This window comes from Chionomys nivalis, chromosome 19, assembly GCF_950005125.1.
Source record: "Chionomys nivalis chromosome 19, mChiNiv1.1, whole genome shotgun sequence".
Lineage (NCBI taxonomy): Eukaryota > Metazoa > Chordata > Mammalia > Rodentia > Cricetidae > Chionomys > Chionomys nivalis.
The window spans coordinates 32,351,982-32,370,756 of record NC_080104.1 but is presented as its reverse complement, the minus strand read 5'-3'; the positions used below and the strand labels follow the sequence as shown (position 1 = coordinate 32,370,756).

General features: G+C 49.0%; 1 protein-coding gene across 4 annotated transcripts in view; it reads left to right on the top strand.

Moving 5' to 3' along the window:
* Nucleotides 1-18,775, top strand: part of Cracdl (CRACD like) — a 126,374-nt gene that overhangs the window by 89,652 nt on the left and 17,947 nt on the right. For all 4 annotated transcript variants that reach the window (XM_057751422.1, XM_057751419.1, XM_057751420.1 and 1 more), the window contains exons 3-7: nt 1,336-1,504; nt 7,882-8,017; nt 8,358-8,519; nt 11,069-11,278; nt 15,774-17,934. In XM_057751422.1, coding sequence (XP_057607405.1) covers nt 1,336-1,504; nt 7,882-8,017; nt 8,358-8,519; nt 11,069-11,278; nt 15,774-17,934 — 2,838 coding nt within the window. The remainder of the gene's footprint in view (nt 1-1,335; nt 1,505-7,881; nt 8,018-8,357; nt 8,520-11,068; nt 11,279-15,773; nt 17,935-18,775) is intronic.

Sequence of the window (18,775 nt, the reverse complement as noted above, 5' to 3'; positions counted from 1 at the left end):
AATGAGATGGCCGATTAACTCTTTGGTGGTTAAACCAAAGATGGAGGCGTCTGTACACATGCAATGCCTGCAGAGACCAGAAGAGGGTGCCAGGTCGCCCGAAGCTGGCGTTTCAGTTGGCAGGAAAGGGCACAGCTGTTGCGTTCTGCTCTTTGTAGCCGCCTCCTACCCCCACTGTTCATGCCCTGAGCACACCTGGGTGTTAGGTCGTTTATTTGTCCAGGTCTCCGGGGACGCCTAATAATTTGTTGACTATCGGGAGGCCAGGTGGTGACCCTATCAAATGCAAAGAACTCCTGAGAGTCTTTCAATGTAAACTCTGGATGGAGCACCATCTGTACCCCAGATAAACATTTCATGGTGTGAAAGGAAGTTTCCACTGGACGTTAAAACAAACTGCCATTAGGAGGTTGTCCACTGTGGAGAGACGTTTGCTCCAGTCTTGCTGGCAGGATCTCAGGTGAAGGCAAGGTCACGTGAACTTCCCAGGGGACCACTAGATCATTAACTGACCATTAAATCAGTTCCGTTTGTAAACTTCCACCATGTCACACAGCATGCTTGAACGCTCTGACTCAGTTTCCCCTTGCTGTCCCGTCTTACACGGACACAGAAGGGAAGTGGTGAACATGCTGAGGACGTCATAGGCTCTGATAGGCCCTGTGGGTAAGATTGAAGGTGACAGCTAAGGCGCTTAGGCTGGACATGACCTCTCACCTAGGGAAAGCCACAGTTTGCTCCTCTTTCTCACCCCCCCCCCCTGCAATTTTAAAAATAAAACAAATCCTTGGAAAATAATGTATTTCTTAAGAAAATAACTTGGGTTATCATCCAGCCTTTGCCTTATCTGTCATGTGTATGTTATGTATGAAATAGCATGCATATTCCAGAGACTTAAAAAACATGGAATCAGGTGAGAGGAAGCTGGCTTGGGTTTGATCCCTTGCTCATGCTCCTGCGTTCTTGGCTCATTTACTGATATCCTAAAGATGGCAAACAAGAGGCTTGGGGAGATGGCTCAGTGGTTAAGAGCACTGACTGCTTTTCCAAAGGATCCCATTACCCACATGGTAGTTCACAACCATCTGTAACTCCACTCCTGGGGAATCCAGTGCTCTCCCCATGTGTTACACAGACATAGACCCAGGAAAAACATGTATACACACAAACTTTTTATTTTTTTAAAAGAGAAACCAATATGTGTTTTGGGGGCACAGACCTTATAGGTCATGTACCTCTGTCACTGAGTCCTTGCTTTCTTGACACCTGTGCCCATCACACACCTGCGCTCTAATACACATGCCTGCTAATCTTTTTTTTTTCTTGTCTGTATAGGAAAGAAAAAATCCAAGTTTAAAACTTTTAAGAAGTTGTTTGGGAAGAAGAAGAGAAAGGAATCGCCCTCATCCACGGGAAACAGCACCTGGAAGCAGAATCAGGCCAAGAGCGAGGTCATTGCCGTTGAGTCAGGGCCAGTGGGCTATGACTCTGAAGATGAGCTGGAGTAAGTTGTCTCTGTGTGCTTCTGGCTTGTGAGGCTCAAGGAGGAGGGGACACTGGGCCCAGGAGACGTCCATCACTCTTACTCCAGTGCCTTGGTAACTTGGCAGGCTCCTGGGCCTCCTCGCATCCTGGGCAATCCCCTTAGGGAGTTCCTCAATGTGGGGTGCGCGTTTCTTAGCTTTCCAAACACAGGGATGGACGACGGTGGGGGAAACCTGATTGTGCAGTTGCTACCCACTGAATACCATGAGTATTTAAAAGTCCAGAGTAATGGGTGTTGGAGAGATAGCTCGGTGGTGAAGAGCACATGTTGCTTTTGCAGAGGCCTGGGGTTTGTTTCTCAGCATCCACATTATGACTCACAGCCCTCCGGAACTCTTAATTCTGGGGTATCCTGTGCCTCTAAGGGTGCTGGACCTGCGCATGTAGCGCACAGAAATATACGCAGGCAAATCCCTCATGTGTGCAAAACAGAATTTTAAAAAATCTAAAAACAACCTGTAAGTTCACCGTGAGGCCTGGGGAGATGGTTCTATGAGGTCTCTAATTCCAGAGCTCCCATAGCCAGGTGGGAGACAGATGGAAATCCCCAGAAGCCTGTGCGCGAGCTGGCCTAGGCACAGCGGTGAACAACAGGCCCTGTCTCAAACAAGTTGGAAGGCAAGGACTACCCCCTGAGGTTGCCCTCTGACGTGCAGCTGGGCACTGTGGGCATGTGTGCACCAACCTGCACACCCCGCCCCCAGATATGTTTAAGTGTATGAGGTGACGCTATGATCCATCACAGAAATGAGCAAAATCAGCCACAAGCCACCTGGGAGCCTGTCTAGTATCACATGCAGAAAGGGCAGCTCTGGGATGCGGACCCCGGTTTGATTTAACCAAGAGTGCTCAAGGACCTGGAGCACAATGTGGGGAGCACTGAACTTAATCGCTGACATCGAATAAGGGCGCATGCGCTAGAACATGGCCAGCAGATGGAAAAGTGGCTTCTGGTTATCTGGGCTTAATCAATTCAGATACACTGGGGATAGACATTCAGGCAGCCCTTGTGGACAAAACTTTGATTTTTCTAACTTGTGTTCCATCATGACGCAGCCATGTTGTCTCTCCCCACTACCCCCACGGTCATGTTTTGAGCTCTAGAAAAGAGAAGAGGTAGCTTGTAATGTCTTTTAAACATCAACTCTTCTTTCAGGATAAAATATCGGAAAGAATGGCAGTGCTCTGGAGACAGGGACAGGGCAGCCCGTCTCCGAGGAGGAGAAATGACACTGGCCACTTGGTGGCACTAGATGCCTGAAGATGGAAAATCAGAGTTTGAATTCCCTCCCCTCCTCCTCCCAGAGCTAGTTAGAAGCAGAATGGCACGTGGGTACCTTGTAAGACTGCCACAATTGTGGGGGTGCCAGAAGGCAGTCCTGGGCTAGCCCCAGGAGAACTCTAATGCCCACCCCCACCCCCTTCCCGGTGTTCAGAAACAAGCCTGGGAGTGATCCATCCAGCCTCAAACAGCATAGCCATGGGGGAATGCTTCTCATAGGAACCCAGGGAAAGTGGGGACAGGGTCGTTGATATCTGTCTGTGACTGCTAGCACCTGGTAGGACATGATTGGCATTCGTTAATAAGAAAGGAAAGATGGAGGTTGCTAGTTAAGATTGCATACGACTTACACAGAAGACCTGAGTTGGGTTCTCAGCACCTACAGCAGGTAGCTCACAGCTGCCTAACTCCAGCTCCAGGAGACTCAACCCCTCTGGCCTCCATGGGCACCTGCCAGTCCTTACAGGCACCTGTACTCACGTGCACCCCTCCACACCCTCATACATAATTAAAGATAAAAGAAAACTTTAAAGGTAATTAGAGCCGGGCGGTGGTGGCGCACGCCTTTAATCCCAGCACTCAGGAGGCAGAGGCAGGCGGATCTCTGTGAGTTCGAGACCAGCCTGGTCTACAGAGCTAGTTCCAGGACAGGCTCCAAAGCCACAGAGAAACCCTGTCTCGAAAAACAAAAAACAAACAAACAAACAAAAAAAGGTAATTAGAGATAGGCTACAATGAGGTCCTGGAAAGAACAATGACATTATCAAGGTCAGCACTGAGGAAGAGATCCTTTCTTAGTCTCTCTGAGAATCAGCCACTAGCCTCTGCTGCAACTTCTTCGAGGCCAAGAGCAGCCTGTTGTGCTGGGTGTCTTGGTGCTGGCTTCATTGGTGACAGCCCCCTCTGGGTCCTTTTGCCTACAGGACGTGCTGTTCTGTGCATCTGCTCTCTGTCCCCCTGGGCTACAGCCTGTGTTCTCCTAATTCTGGAGAAACTAATGTTGATCTAGAGCAGCAGCTCTCAACCTGTGGGTCACGACATCAGCTGTCCTGCATACCAGATATTTACCTTACGATTCATAACAGTAGTGAAATGTACAGTTATGAAGTAGCAGCGAAAATAGCGTTATGGTTGTGGGGTCACCACGACATGAGGAACTGTATGAAAGGGGTGCAGCATTAGGAAGGCTGAGAACCACTGCTCTAGAGGCACGCTGAGCTTGGGCTGCCCCTGATGTATCAAGAGGCCCATACGCTTTGAGCATCTCCACTCCACTGCTGCTGCACTCGACCTCTGGATCCTCGGTAGTCAATGTCGATACTAGACCAGCCCTCACCCGATGCTCTTCACGGTGGACGGTTCATTTCCTCTGCGAAACTGGAGCATTTCTAGTTCTTCATTCATTTTGCATTTTGCTAGCTTCTTCTGTGAAGAACTGTCCTAAATCGGGGCTGGAGAGGTGGCTCAGTAGTTGAGTAGTTGCTACTCTTGCAGAGGACCTGGGTTTAGTGCCCAGCGCCTCCATGGTGGCTCACAACCATCTGTAACTTCAGTTCCAGAAGATCGATGTCCTCTTCTGACCTCCACAGGCACCAGGCAGGCATATGTTGTACATATATCTAGGCAAACCCTCGTATATGTATAAATTAAATAAATATAAAATAAGAAAATAGCTTTCTGTCCTCAACTTCATGACAGCCTAAATTACAATCTATTCAGGGAAAACGGAATGATGCTTGTTTGCTCCACTCCTGGAGTAGTACCTGACACCTTCACACGTTCTAATAGTGGCCTGAAAATTAGGCTTTCTCCCCACTAAAGGATCGTTGTGAACACAGTCTGGTATTTTTTTTATATTTATTTATTTTATTTAGACAGAATTGCATGTAACCTGTAGCGCCTACACTATGGGATGGTATTCGAGCCAGTAACTAAGCTGGAGACTTAAAACACGACAGACAGACAGACAGACAGACAGACAGACAGACAGACAGACAGACAGAGACACGGGTCATCCTCGATACAAGAATGCCGACTTTATTGTGCTCAGGGGCAGCTTATATAGGGCTCTGGCCATGCTCCAGCTCTCGGGCTCTTTCAGCTGCAGACTCATCAGAACCCACTCCCCTGCCATCAGGGTCTCGGGCTCAGAGCAGCTGCAGACTGCTCAGAGCAGAGAAGAACAAGTTGTTTACAAGAAATTCAGGGTCTGGTGGTCCACAGTCCCCAAAAGTAACCCAGATTGGCCTCAAATTCATCATGTAAACAAGGACAACCTGAACTTATTTTTCTTCCCTCCATTTTCAGCGCCCTGGGATTATAGGTGTATGCCACCACAACCATTTTTATGTGGTACTGTAGGCTGAACCCAAGGCCTTGTGTTTTCTAGGCAAGCACTCTACCAACTGAGCCACTTATCAACTCCAAACACACTGACTTTGAATATACTTGATTTGCTTTGATCCATAGCAATCTTTACTCATTGTGCCGCACTGGGCTATCAAGGGTCACTTCCCATTAGCTCTCTGGCTCTTTTGGTCCTGAACCTAGCCATCTTTGAGAGGTCCCTTGAGCGATTCCAGGCTGATGCTGTATATTTCCTGGCTTGGGTCTTTTTCACAAGCCTTGTTTCCTTCCTTTTAAGGTGAAGTTGTCTCAGAGAGCACATTGTGGTCATGATTCAGTGTTCATGATTGCTAGTTGGCTACCATCGCTTCTAGACCTCTCATGGGTTGAAGTAGGAAATGGGTTTATTTTTAAGAGAATTTTGAGCAATTCACTCACTGACACAATTCCAGGAAAGATGAAATTTCTTACTTTTTTTTCTTTGTATTCTGTCTTCTGTTATACTGAAAAACATGGACTTCAGCAAAATTGCTGTTTTCCTCCTATGGCAAAGTAACTTCTTTTCCCCCTTCTCTACCAGGATCCTCCTGCCTCTGCCTCCCCAGGGCTGGAACTACAAGCATGTGCCATCATGTCTGCCATAAAATTAGGCTTCTTTTGTTTTTGTTTTGTTTTCCTAGTCTTAGAGACTTCCATTTTTGATTGATTTTGTATCTTATTGTGTAACACATTAAATAGTTCCAAAGACAAAACTGAAAATGTTGTTACCTTTGGCCCTGTTTCCCTATCTAGTTCTTTTCTTCCCACTTAAAGAAACCACTCTTGTGTATCTTCCATGTACCATTTTTTTATTTTAAAAATCATTAGTAGGCACGTGAACATGTTCAACACATATTTGAATATATACCCACCCTCCCCTCAAACACAGCTGATGTACCACAAACACACTTCTGTCTCATGTGTTCTAGTGGATGGAAGTTTCTGTCCCTCCTGGTTCCACACCCGTTCAGTCCCAAAGAAACACACAGAGGCTTTTATTAATTATAAACTGTTTGGTTTATTAGCTTATTATTAACTAGCTCTTACAACTTAAATTAACCCATAATTCTTGTCTATGTTTGGCCACGTGACTTGGCACCTTTTCTCACTAAGGCATTCTCATCTGGCTGGTGTCTGGCTCTTTGCCTTTTCTCTTCCCAGAATTCTCTTAGTCTGGTTGCCCAGCCTATACTTCCTGCCTGGCTACTGGTCAATCAGCATTTTATTAAACCAATATGTGTGACAAATCTTTACAGTGTACAAGAACATCATCCCACAGCGTGTTCTGTTTTCATTTGGTGTCCTTTGGTAAGCCCATGCCAGTTCAGAGTTCTCACGCTCTCAGTCACCCAGCCCTCCATCAGACAGACTGTAGCTCATTTGTTTTGGCACCTACTGAAGGACATACGTGTTGTCTATACATTGTGTAGATGTTGCAATAATGAATGACCATGTGCCTGTGGCCTCTTGAGGTTTTTTCCCCTGTGTCAGTGGCCTCGTCCTGCTGTCTCTATTCCTAGATATATCTGGACCAGAGGTGTTTGGCTGGGAGTTATGGTTCTAGGGGGTGGCCTAGAAACAGGCTGTTGACTGTAGGGAGTAAGTCTAGGTGTGTGTCTGGCCTTAGCACTGGGACTTGCTGTTAGTTTGTGCTCTCTGAGCTGAGACCTTCTGAGTGCCTGTGAAGATACACCGTCTGGGAACTCTGGATTTCCACTTGCAAGTTTGCTATTGCAGCCTAGAAAGGAAACACCTTTGAGCCGGGGTGCTCAATGGAAGAGCGCTTTCCTCATGCATGCGCCCGTGCGTGCATCCGTGTGTGTGTGTGTGTGTGTGTGTGTGTATGCGTGTGCATGCTCACACACAGTACTACTAATGCAGCTGGATATGCTGCAGGGGAATGGGCCACACCTCAGAGTCCCCAGTGTCCCATAGAGGACAGGATGCCCAAGGAGGGCAGGGTGGGGCTCCCGTGCATCCAGAGGCGGCTTTCCTTCCTTCACCGACGGTCTCAGTCATCTCCTTCCACCTATTATTCGGGAGGCTAGGAAAGTCTGACAGCTAATGCCCACATCCTGAGAGCATTTTATGAGTGTCCTGTGATTTCAGTTCCAAATCAGGTTCTTGGGGTTGGAGCTAGGCTTCCATGCTTCGGGTCACAAGTGCAGTGGCAGGGTACACAAACCGTGCCAGGGCAGCAAACAGGGCTGTCTCTGCAGACTTGCCCTTCTTGCTTCAAATGGGCCAGAGGTGTGTGATCCGAACCATCTTGGGAAGATGCTGCTGTGCCAACAGCCTCCAGCGCATGGTGGGGCTGCACATTAGCTTAGCCCACAGTTCATAACCTCCCCCCCCCAGGACATCTGGGACAGAGTCCCTCAGAACCCAGCCAGCATCAGCTTTCTCTCTCTAAGTTTTGCAGTCTTGGACCTCACACTTCATCAAACTTTGTTTTTTCCACTAATTAAAAACAAAAATCTCCCACAGCCTTCAGCTATCTTCGGGGGATGCCCTTCTGTAGAATGCTCTGTCGAGTGTTTGACAGTGACTGTGCATGACAGAGAGCTAGGAGAATATGTCATTCATGTAGCCTCTTTCTCGATCTCATTTCCTAAGATCAGGGACTGATGGAGGTGGGCAAAAGCTCACAGTGACTCTTTTCATCCTAGGGAGTCCAGGGGCACTCTGGGCAACCGTGCCCTCTCGCACGACAGTATCTTCTTTCCTGAATCGGGACAGGACCCTGCTAGGCCTGTGCGGGTGTTTTCCCAAGAAAATGTGTGTGACCGGATCAAGGCTTTGCAGGTAAGTATTTGCTTGGGTGTCTGTCCAGTGTCGATTCAGAAGTTTCTAAGGGATTTCAACTTAACAGTTTGATACATTTTAAAGTGGAGTTGCTGGGTCTTCACAGTTCTCCTCGGACAGGCAAGTGAGCCCCATTACGAGGGATGCCCTGCTGGGATGTGACTGCCTAAGGAATAAGGACAGCAGTGAGGGAAATGTGAGCAGGCACTCATTCAGGTCAGCCCTCTGCAGCATGCAAGGGTGCTGAAAGTGTTTCCTGAATGAATGAATCAGAGCAGGAAGGCAGGAAGGCTTGTTATTGGTGAAAATACTAAGGATGGCTGCTGTTCCTTCAATCTAGTTAAAGATACAATGTAACGTGAAAATGGGGCCACCGCCTCCAGGAGGCATTCCTATCAAGAGGGCCGAGGAAACTGGTATAAGTTCCGAGGATGACGGACTGCCCCGGAGCCCCCCAGAGATGTCCCTGCTGCATGATGCGGGTCCAGGCACAACTATAAAGGCAAGTGCGGTGTGTGCCCTCGAACGTTTCCATCCACGTCTGCCACTAAGCATTGCTAGAACTCTGAAGGCCCTCCGTGCCTCCTGCAATCTCTCCACGAACGAGAGAGGCTGCGCACTATCATTTTGTGTGGTTGTGTGGTCACTCTGATGCCATCTGCTCTGTGCCTTGTCTTGTCTGAGCAGATGCCCAGATCCAGAATACTTCTGCAAAGGGAACTCGCTGCTTCTCTGTCTCCCTGCTATCTTGACATTGGCTGGAGGACGAAGTGAACAGTAAACACTCAGTAGCACTCAGCTCTATGCCCCAGTCATAAGTGAAGGAACCTGTTGGTTTGGGCAAATCCCATGGGGCCCTCTGGGAAACAAGGCAACCCGTGAAGTTTGACCAGCAGGATCTGACTGCAGTCACTGGAGAAGTAATCCTAAATACTGCCTTCCCTCTCATGAATAAACACCCCAGCACACTCATGCTGCCATGAGTTTTTTGTTTGTGATAAGAACGTTAATATCCGTATAAAGTATTCATATATAAATGATAAAAACAGATGGCCATTTTCCCAATATTAATAAGCCTTCTTGCTGAGAGGAGAAAGAATTGGAATGATCCAAATTATATTGACCCATGAGAAACAAATAAAGAGCAGAGTTCGTGTTTGATAGCTGCGCAGCACACCTGCCTTGGGCATGCTTGGATCACATTCAACCCTGGCCAGGGCATGGCTTACAGTGAAACTATAGAGTTTCACCTCCAGGGTGCTTGGAATTGTATTCAGTAACCACTTGACTCTGGGACACAGATATTCCTCCTCCCCGTTTCCCCCACAAATGCTAATTATTTTTTGTAGTTGTGAGCTCCCAGAATATTACTGAGGAAAAGCCAGAACTGTGATGTAGCCGGTTTTAAGTCATCTCTAGGGTTGGGAACTGCCATGGAACTGCCCAGAAGAATCACTCCCAGAACTTGGTTTCAGGGTGAACATATCCCTGCTCACAGTAAGAGTTGGGTCTAGGAACAGTAGGCTACCCACACCTGCTCTCCAACTTCAGACAGGGCTAGATGATGAGAAGCGGTCTGTCCTGTTGCCTTATTCAGTGAGTTAAAGCTGCACCCGAGAACGCATTAAAACACTTTCCATGTGTGATCCCATTGTCCCTCTTCCAGTTTAGATAAGGTTATGTGTGCCGGGCTCTGTGGTGAGGAGATTCCTGTTGGGGGTGACCTGGTACTGACTCAACTTTGACTTTGCCCTCCTTGCTGTACCCCTGGAGCCTCTGACTCCCACAGCAGCTGGTTGTGTCTGCAGTTGGCTGGATCAGGCCAGAGGTCCAGCTTCACTCATTGAAGAAGCAGCTCAACTCCAAACCTGACCACCGCTGCAGTGCACAGATTTTAATTAGCCAGATGGCGGCCACTTGTGCTGGGCCAGTGCTTACCTACTCTTTTATTCCTCTGGTTATTACTTTATATTTTAAAAAGATTTCTGAGGTGTCCATCAGTTATTAGATAGTATATCCAGTCTACTATCATCGTAGGAAACCAAAATTTGGGAATGGTGATGTATGACTTTAATCCCAGCGCTTGAGAGGCAGAAGCATGCAGAACTTAGTAAATTCAAGGCCATCCTGACCTATATATTGAGTTCCAATACAGTCAGCGCTATATTGAGAGACCTTATCTCAACAAACACACCAAAAATGTAAACTTAACTCTAATATTCAGTCCAGTGCTCCAATAGGAACGGGCAGGTTTTGTTTTGTTTTCATTTATCTGTGTTTGCTTTCTTCTTAAAGGTGGCAGGGTTGTTCTTAAAGCCCAACACAGAGATTCTCACTGTGTGCCTTGCTCCTCGTCTGGCCTGCATGTGTTAGAGTGTCTGCTTTGTCATGAAACACACCTTTGCAGGATAGTCAGCACTCCAAGAGGGGGCTTGCTGCATTCAGTGGAGTGGGGCTCCCTCTATTCAGTGGGGCAGGTATCTTGGAGTGTTTCATTCTTCCATGTGGCTACCAGAGGCCCCTTCCCCCCTTGGCAACTCATTTGCTCATGGCTGACTGTCAGTTCCTCCCCGCTGAGGTATAAACTAGTAACACATCTGTAGCTTAGCTACAGGTAGCTGGAAGCCAGGCTCCCCTAGAGGTTGCAGAGACCCTTTAGAATGAACAAAGAAAGCACCAGAAGAAAGGCTGCGCAGGGGGCTCAGCACTTCCTGTGACCTGCACCCCTGAGACCTCACTGCTGGGCTCGATGAAAATGGCAGGTCCCTCCACCCCTGGGAACACTGGGCTAGTCTATTTTGCTGGTGAAAGTTGCTATGGAAAGTCTCCCTGTTAAAGAACCCTGTTCACAAGGCCTTGGGGTTGGCCCCCAGCCTTTGAACTCCCAGCCATTTGCTCTAAAGGGACATTTTAAAACATCCTCTGTCAAGAGCCAACGAAAATATTCTTTCCCAGGTACAGTCCAAAGATAGCACAGAAGCTGGTAGGACAGCGGTCTCCACCCTTTGTCACTAAATTAATGTTGGTGTGTTTGTTCCTTGTACCGTGAAGATCTTAGTGTCCTCATCGCGGCCACAGTCTCCTGACCACATGAGCGATGCCACCGTCTCCTCTCGGACCTTGGATGGCAGCCTGGCACCTGTGGCTGACTTCAGCCACCCTCCTGAGTCCTCGTCCTGCCTGGACAACTCTGCAGCTAAACACAAGCTCCTGGTTAAGCCCCGCAACCAGCGATCAAGTAAAATGAGGCGCCTGTCTTCGGTAATTGCCCTTCCTCCTCCGTGTAGGGGTGGGATGGGATGGGCAGACAGGACAGTCCCACCCACTGCCTAGCCACACAGCCCATCTGAACACCTCCATGGTGGATAAAACCTCATGGGAGACGCTAGTCTTGCTCATCTTTTGCACCTTGAATCAGGCATCTCTCTCTTACATAAACAACCTATTTAGATATCAATACCTGCATGCATTTATTCATTCTGCAAACACCAAGAATTCACAGTGTCCTGGGCCAAGCCTGACACTCCCCATTCCTGGATTTCTCTTATCCAGACAGGACTTAGACAAGGTAAGGGCCGGAGGGCAAAGGGTGGGGCAAGCATGGCCCAGGAGACGGACTCACAAGTGTAGGTGTTGAAGACTTCATGACAAGCTAGACGTACCAGCTGGAGACAAACAGCAGGGCCCACTTGGGTTTCAGGGACTTCCTGAAGGGAGTGAGTTTTCTGTTTAGAATGTGGGAGGTGCTCTGAAAACACAGACTGGCAGGGTGAACTTCTCAGGAATCAATACTAGAAGAAGATGCAGGGGAGTTACCTTCAGATTAATGTGCCACCTGGAAACCAGGGCATTTGGATCCATTCTTTGTGTCCGATGAGTAGCTAGACCCACATGCTATGGGAACATGATGAACTAGGAACTCCAGACCTGCTGGAACTCATGTAGAATGGTACTAAGTAGCACCCCTTCTTGCGACCCTCTCCACCCCACAACATTGCTGCAGCTCTCTTTAGTTTTAAACTTGCCTTCATCCTGGAATACTGTTTTGTACAATAACTACAACAAAAACCTGATGTCAGTCAGCCAGGGAAAAACATGTGAACACAGTTGATCATTAACTAACTCCTTATTTCTCCCTTCCCTTTTCCCCTTCCCTGCTCGATTCTCTCACGTTCTCAGAGAGATCTACACTAGCCTAGTGGTCACCACTGCCTGTCTGTCACTTCAGAAGCTGTGCGGGCGGTGTCTGCCCACCGGTATCCACAACCACTTTGCTCTGGGTTCTGAGGTTCTGCTTCCTACAGAGGCCTTCCTCATGCCCAGATCAGGATCTCAGATGCTCTCTTACTCCAGTGATGGGAAGAGGCCACCTAATGCCCCTTCAGCCACCGAATTAGCCACAGGGCACTTCTATAGAGACCTGGTGATTCTTTGGGCTCCACTCCACAGGGAAGCCTACTTCCCCTCTCCATGTGGGACAGCTTTGTCTCTCTCTCCCAAGCCCCAACCCACAGGCATCCTCAGAGCCCTCACGGCAACCCCTCCTAATCCATGCTGCTCTTCCTGCTAGGGTATTCTCAGCTGTGTCACCAGGGCATACATTCTCCACTCCATGGCATTAAGGATCTGAATCTTATAAACTGTAGAGCCAAAGGGAGGGAAGGGGCTAGAGAGATGGCTCAGTAGTTGTCATGCAAGTATAAGGATCAGAGTTCAGATCCCCAAAACCCAAGTAAATGATGCTGTGTGTACAGGGCAGTGCCCTGGTAATTCTAGCCCAGAGTGAGTTGGCTTATGAAACTCACCATGTCAGTGAGCTCTGGATTTGACTGAGAGACCCTGCCTCAATAAACAAGGTAGAAGATGGATTGAGGATGATTCCAGACATAACAATCACAGGCACCTATATACATATGCATCCATACAATATACTCATATATGCACAAACATGCATATATACATGGACAGCCCCCACACATGCAAATACACATACAAATGAAAAAGACAAAACAAGGAAAAAAAGAATAAAAAGTGTTGTTGTTATTAAAAGGAAAAATACCTCTGTTTAGCACAGTGAAACCTTGGCCATTAAGACTGATGTTTATTACAAGGCTGAAACATATTTGGCCGAGCCCCTCAGCTTCTACCTCAGCAGACACTGGGAGGAACAGCTGCTGGCTATTGCTTTCGTGTTCCACCCTGCCGCCCATGCTAACAGAACCAGGCTCTGGGTATGGTTCTAAATGTAACTGGAGCAGAATGCCTTTGAAGGCTTACACCTTATACTGCTCAGTCCTCAGGCCTAGCCAGGCAGTGCCAGGGATAGGAAATGTTGTCACCTCCATTACAATAGGAACACTGAGACTGGATGACTAGTTCCTGCCCGGTGGCTGGAAGAGCTGCCAAATGCATGACCCAGAGTTCACACAAAGACCAATGCCTCCTCTCAGCCCCCTGTGCTGCTCATGGGTTGGCAGGGGCGTCTGCCCAGGGATTACAGAAACTGCACCGTGGAGCTTGCCTCCTGGCCCCACGATACAGGTATACTGCTAGCCTCCGTTGACTCTTCATCTTGGTGTAGGCTGAACATTTCTTTTTCCTCGGAATGTTTTCAGAGTGCCAAACTGCTGTGAAACCCCAGAGGAGGAAATGCCAAGGAGGTTGCCTGGATGGAGTAGGCACAGTGTACCCTGGCAGTGATGGGGAGGCTGAATTCCTCCTTGATGCAGATAGCCAGAGGTTCTAGGCTATGCAGAAGCTGCTTTTCCTCTATTTGGGCTCTCCTCAGGATCTGACTCCCACCTCTGGACAGTCCACCCCCAATGCCAGTCTTCATATGACCACATCCCCCCATGGTCACCTCCTGTAGCTGCCAGTAGCTCGGATGGAAGGCGCACTAGCCAGATTGGATCCCAGCTGTCTGCTGAGTTGGTCTGGGTTCTGTGATAGATGGCTTCCAATCATGGCCCATGTCCTAGTGAGCCCTCGATATCAATAATTTCCTATACTGGCAAAAGACCAGTGACATAAGCAAGTCAAGAACCTGAAGCTTTTGGCACGAATCTTGTATTTCAAAAGAATCTTCTTTTGAAATCCAAAAGAAGAGAATTGTGTATTTTGGCAAAAATTAGCTTAGGTATGGCCACAGACATCCCAGGCTCTTGGTGAACTTTAGCAAGCAGATGCCAGCTGGAAATGTTAAAATAACAGTCAGGGATGTAGCTTGGGGTTAGACCACTTCCTTTGCTGCACAAGGCCCTGGATTTGATCCCCAGAATCACAAAGATAAAAATAAAATATCAGCAACAGGAACCAACTCTAAAGCACTCAAGGTTACATTTCCTACCTTAGAAAACAAGGCGGAGTGCCGTCTAATGCAACAGCCTGGATGATTCCCCAGTTTTGATGTCACGAACATTTTACAATAATCGACCGCAGAATTACAATAATTCTTACCCTTGGAATCATTTTCACATCTTGCTTTTCCAAGACCTGTGTCTGCCTTGATTTTCATTTTCTTCCTGAGGGGAGGAATTGAGTGCCTGATAAGAAAGAGGAAGCCAGGCCAGCATCTAAACTCCAGAGGCCTTTCAGAAGAAAAAAACGATGCCACAAGGCAGTGTAGGCTACCAGGTGCATTAGCGAGCCAGAGAAGAAGGCATCATTAGCTTAGGCAAATTATCTGCAGGATGTAAAAGGGAGTCAGCTAGTGCTAGCAGAATGTTCTGGAGGTCCAGAGCATCTGGCACAGTGCTCTGGCTTGACCTGAGTGTAAGACTGTTTGGATTTTATTCTGTGGTTCACAGTCATCATGTTTGACCTGATACAAATAACTTTTTAAGAAAAACATCTGACTTTCCAATGAAGGCACAACCCTGGAGAGCAATGCTGTGTGGCAACTTGTTGTCGTAGCCTGAGACCAGAGACTGCCTGGTCCCTTGGGATTCTTATTAACAGCCAGTTAGTTCCATCTTGACCAAAGTTCCCATGCCTTTGGACCCATGGATCTCCAAGTACAAAAAGACAAAGGCAGCCGGGCGGTGGTGGTGCATGCCTTTAATCCCAGCACTCGGGAGGCAGAGGCAGGCGGATCTCTGTGAGTTTGAGGCCAGCTTGGTCTACAAGAGGTAGGTCCAGGACAGGAACCAAAAACTACAGAGAAACCCTGTCTCGGAGAAAAAAAAAAAAAAAAAAAAAAAAAAAAAAAAAAAAAAGACAAAGGCAATCCGTTCCTCACTCAGATCAGTCTAGAGTTAATGAAATTAATGAAGAACACAAAACAGGCAGTTGTCTATCTTGGTCCCAGCCCCTCTGTTTGGTTCTAGGCAGGCAGGCACCATTTGTTTTGTGGCTTGGACACAAGAGCTGTGCTATTTTTGGTGGGGGAGATCTCACTGTATAGATCTAACTGGCCTAGAACTCCATATATAGTCCAGGCTAGTTGACCTCAAATTCATCGAGATCCGCCTGTCTGCCTCCCTAGGGCTAGGATTAAAGGTGTGTGATAACATATCTGGCTGCATGAGGTGCATTTATATTGAGGGCCTGGCTGCCGTGGATTTGTTGAGTTTATGAACCGAGGTCCCATGTGAACTCATAAGGGCAGCTGAAGATATCTGCGCGGACATCAATCTCCGCATCAGTCTTTGAGAGCTACTGTGTTTCCTAAACCACGATTAGTCCTAGAGGAAGCCAAGAAGCGATGGGCTCTAATATTTGCTGCAATGTTGATGTCTCTCACCTCTGTTTCTCTTAGAGGGCACAGTCTGAATCTCTGAGTGACCTGTCATGGACCCTGGAGGAGGAAGAACATGAAAAGAAACCACTGCTCCGGGTCAACACAGAAGTGGACCCCAGCTCTGGGCACTGGGATTTGATGCTGGGCAGAAGGCCTGAGCTTGGGGGACCTGCAACCTTGCTGCTGCCTGGAGGGGCCTGTGCTAGGCGTGCTCGCCTACAGCATAGTGCAGCCGTCAGTGGCAGCATGGAGGAGGGAAGCTCTCCTGGAGATGAGCCCTCAAGCCATCGGGCTACGCCAGAGCTCACTGAGCCCATGGCAGTCTCAGTTCCGTGCCCAGAGACCCCATCTCTGCCAGAAGGTTCTCCGTACCATATTCCCCACAGTGAAATCCAGAAGGAAGAACTGTCCTCTGGAGGCCTGTGTCCCCTAGTGGAAAGCATGTCTGAGGAGGTTTTTTGTGATTCTGGAGATGTGGAAACTCCACTGTCTACTGACGTCCCTGACGGAGGCATGGCACCTCCCAAGGACTCAGTGGCACCTGAGGACACAGCACTTCCTGAAGGAGACACAGCACTTCCTGAAGGGGAGACTGTACCTTCCAAAGAGGACATAACACCCCCTGAGGGAGACACAACACAAGTCATGGCACCTCCCAAGAGAGACTTGTCACCTTCCAGGAGTGACATGACACCTCCCAAGAGGATCATGACACCTCCAGAGAGAGACATAGCACTCCCAGAGAGAGACATGTCACCTTCCAAGGGAGATGTAGTACCTCCCAAGAGGATCATAGCACCTCCTGAGAAAGACATGTCACCCCCAGAGAGAGACATGTCACCTTCCAAGGGAGATGTGGCACCTCCTGAGAGAGACATGTCACCTCCAGAGAGAGACATGTCACCTTCCAAGGGAGATGTGGCACCTCCCAAGAGGATCATGGCACCTCCAGAGAGAGATATGTCACCTTCCAAGGGAGATGTGGCACCTCCCAAGAGAATAATGGCACCTCCAGAGAGAGATATGTCACCTTCCAACGAAGACATGACACCTCCCAAAGGGATCATGGAACCTCCCAATAGGGACACAATGCTTCCAAAGGGAGAGGCACCACCTCCTGAGGTTGTCACTGACACCAACTTGGAGACACCTTCAGATACAGAGGGACAGGAGCAAAGTGTTCAGAAGGAGGAGGAGCTGACCCTGGTGGTACCCAGGCCTGAGGAAGCATGGACAGAGTCATGCACAGTCCCTTCCCCGAGCCCTCCCGTACCCAAGAGCTGCCTGAAGCACAAGGTCCTGGCTCCCAGCAGGTCCCCTGCAGAGTCTCATCTAAAAGAGTCCAGTCCCAGAGTCCAGGACAGAGCAGTTGTGCTCCCAGCCCGCCCCAGGCCTGCACAGGCTGCAGCATCAGGGGGTCCAGAGAAGGCAGCCCTGGGGAGGAAGAGTGAGCGGAGTACTGAACCACAACGCAGCGTTAAGAGGTTCTCTGTGACCTCGAGCAGAGCACGTGCCCGCGGCAATAGCTCTCGCCTTATGGAACATTCCGGGCATGCGCCTGCAGGGGGCCGTGCACCCTTACTACGGAGTGGCCTTGCCTGGAAGAGCGAGGCGGCTCTTGATGACCTCCAGGTGCTGGCAGAGCCCCAGGACAGGAAGGCAGTGGGTGGTGACCCTCAGGACTCAAGGGACATGGGGGCTGGCCAGGCAGGACCAGGCAGTAGCCTCCAAGATGCTGATACGTGTGCTTCCTCTGTGAAGGAGCCAGTCCCAGGGGAGGACCAGAGCCCCTTCCCAGTCAAGCTACGGTCCACCTCGCTCTCACTCAAGTACAGAGAAGGCTCTGCCCAGGAGGCCAAAGCCGTCAAGAGGTACAGCGCCGAGGTCAGGTTGGAGAGAGGAGGCTTGACTCTGCACCCCAAGGATGAACAGAGCCATGCTGGGCCTGCCCCGACACTGCGAAGTTCCAGGTCCCCCAATGGGCAAGGGAAAGGGAAGTCCAGGTCTCCTGAGCAGTCCAATATGAAGCCACCCCTGCCCAGGAAGCCGCTCCTGCAGAGCCTCACCCTGCAGTACCCACCCGCAGGCCTGGATGCCAGCCCTGGGGAGTCTGAGAGACTCATAGCGGTCATCCCGCCTCCCGAGCCCAGGAAGGAGAAGTCGCCCCAGCAGGGAACTGGTAAGAGCCCTCCGTGGGTCTGTTGGGAATAGATGGGTCAGCAAAACAATGTTTCCCGAAATGTGTTACTGCGGCACTCATGAAACCTGTACAGAGAGAAATGGAAGAAAAGATCGAATCCTCTTAGCACTGCTGACGAGTTGAGAGTTAGGGAGTGAGATTGTCACACATGCCTGCACAGGCCCCAGGGTTCAGTCACCGTCGCTGGAGTAGTGGGACTAGCATGATGGCTAGAGCTTGCCGCTAGGGAAGAGGACTGGAGTTTGGGACCCAGCATCCATGTCTGGTGGCTCACAGGGGGATCATTGCCTGTAACCCCAGCTTCATGGGTTCTGAGATCCTCTTCTAACTTCTGCAGGCGCCCGGACTCACACACACACATGCTACAAACAGATACATACATACCCATACACATAAGTACAAATAAATATTTTAAAGGAATCGGGAATATAATGAAGATAGACGGCCAAATACTAGGATTGTGTGTGAATACAGAAAACCCATGTATGTAGACATAGTAAGGAAATCTAAAAACTGATGGTGCAGAATATCCCCAGGCTCTAGGGGGTGATGCAAGAGTTTCTCCTGCTTTTGGTCTCAGAAAGCTAACACTGTGAGTGCTGATTTTGACGCAGGTTTTTCCTGAGCCTAGTTTCCTTCTGGCTTGGGAAAATTCTTCCGACCTTATCCCCCCAAGAAAAAGTTTCTTCCCCTACACTAATCAGGCTTCTGCAGCGTGGCCTCACGTGGAAATCATGCTGTATGTGGCTGGAGTCATAAGAGGGTCAGCCGTGACTTCCTGTCCCCTAAGGGAGATGATGTTAGGTTTGGGACGCCGTTT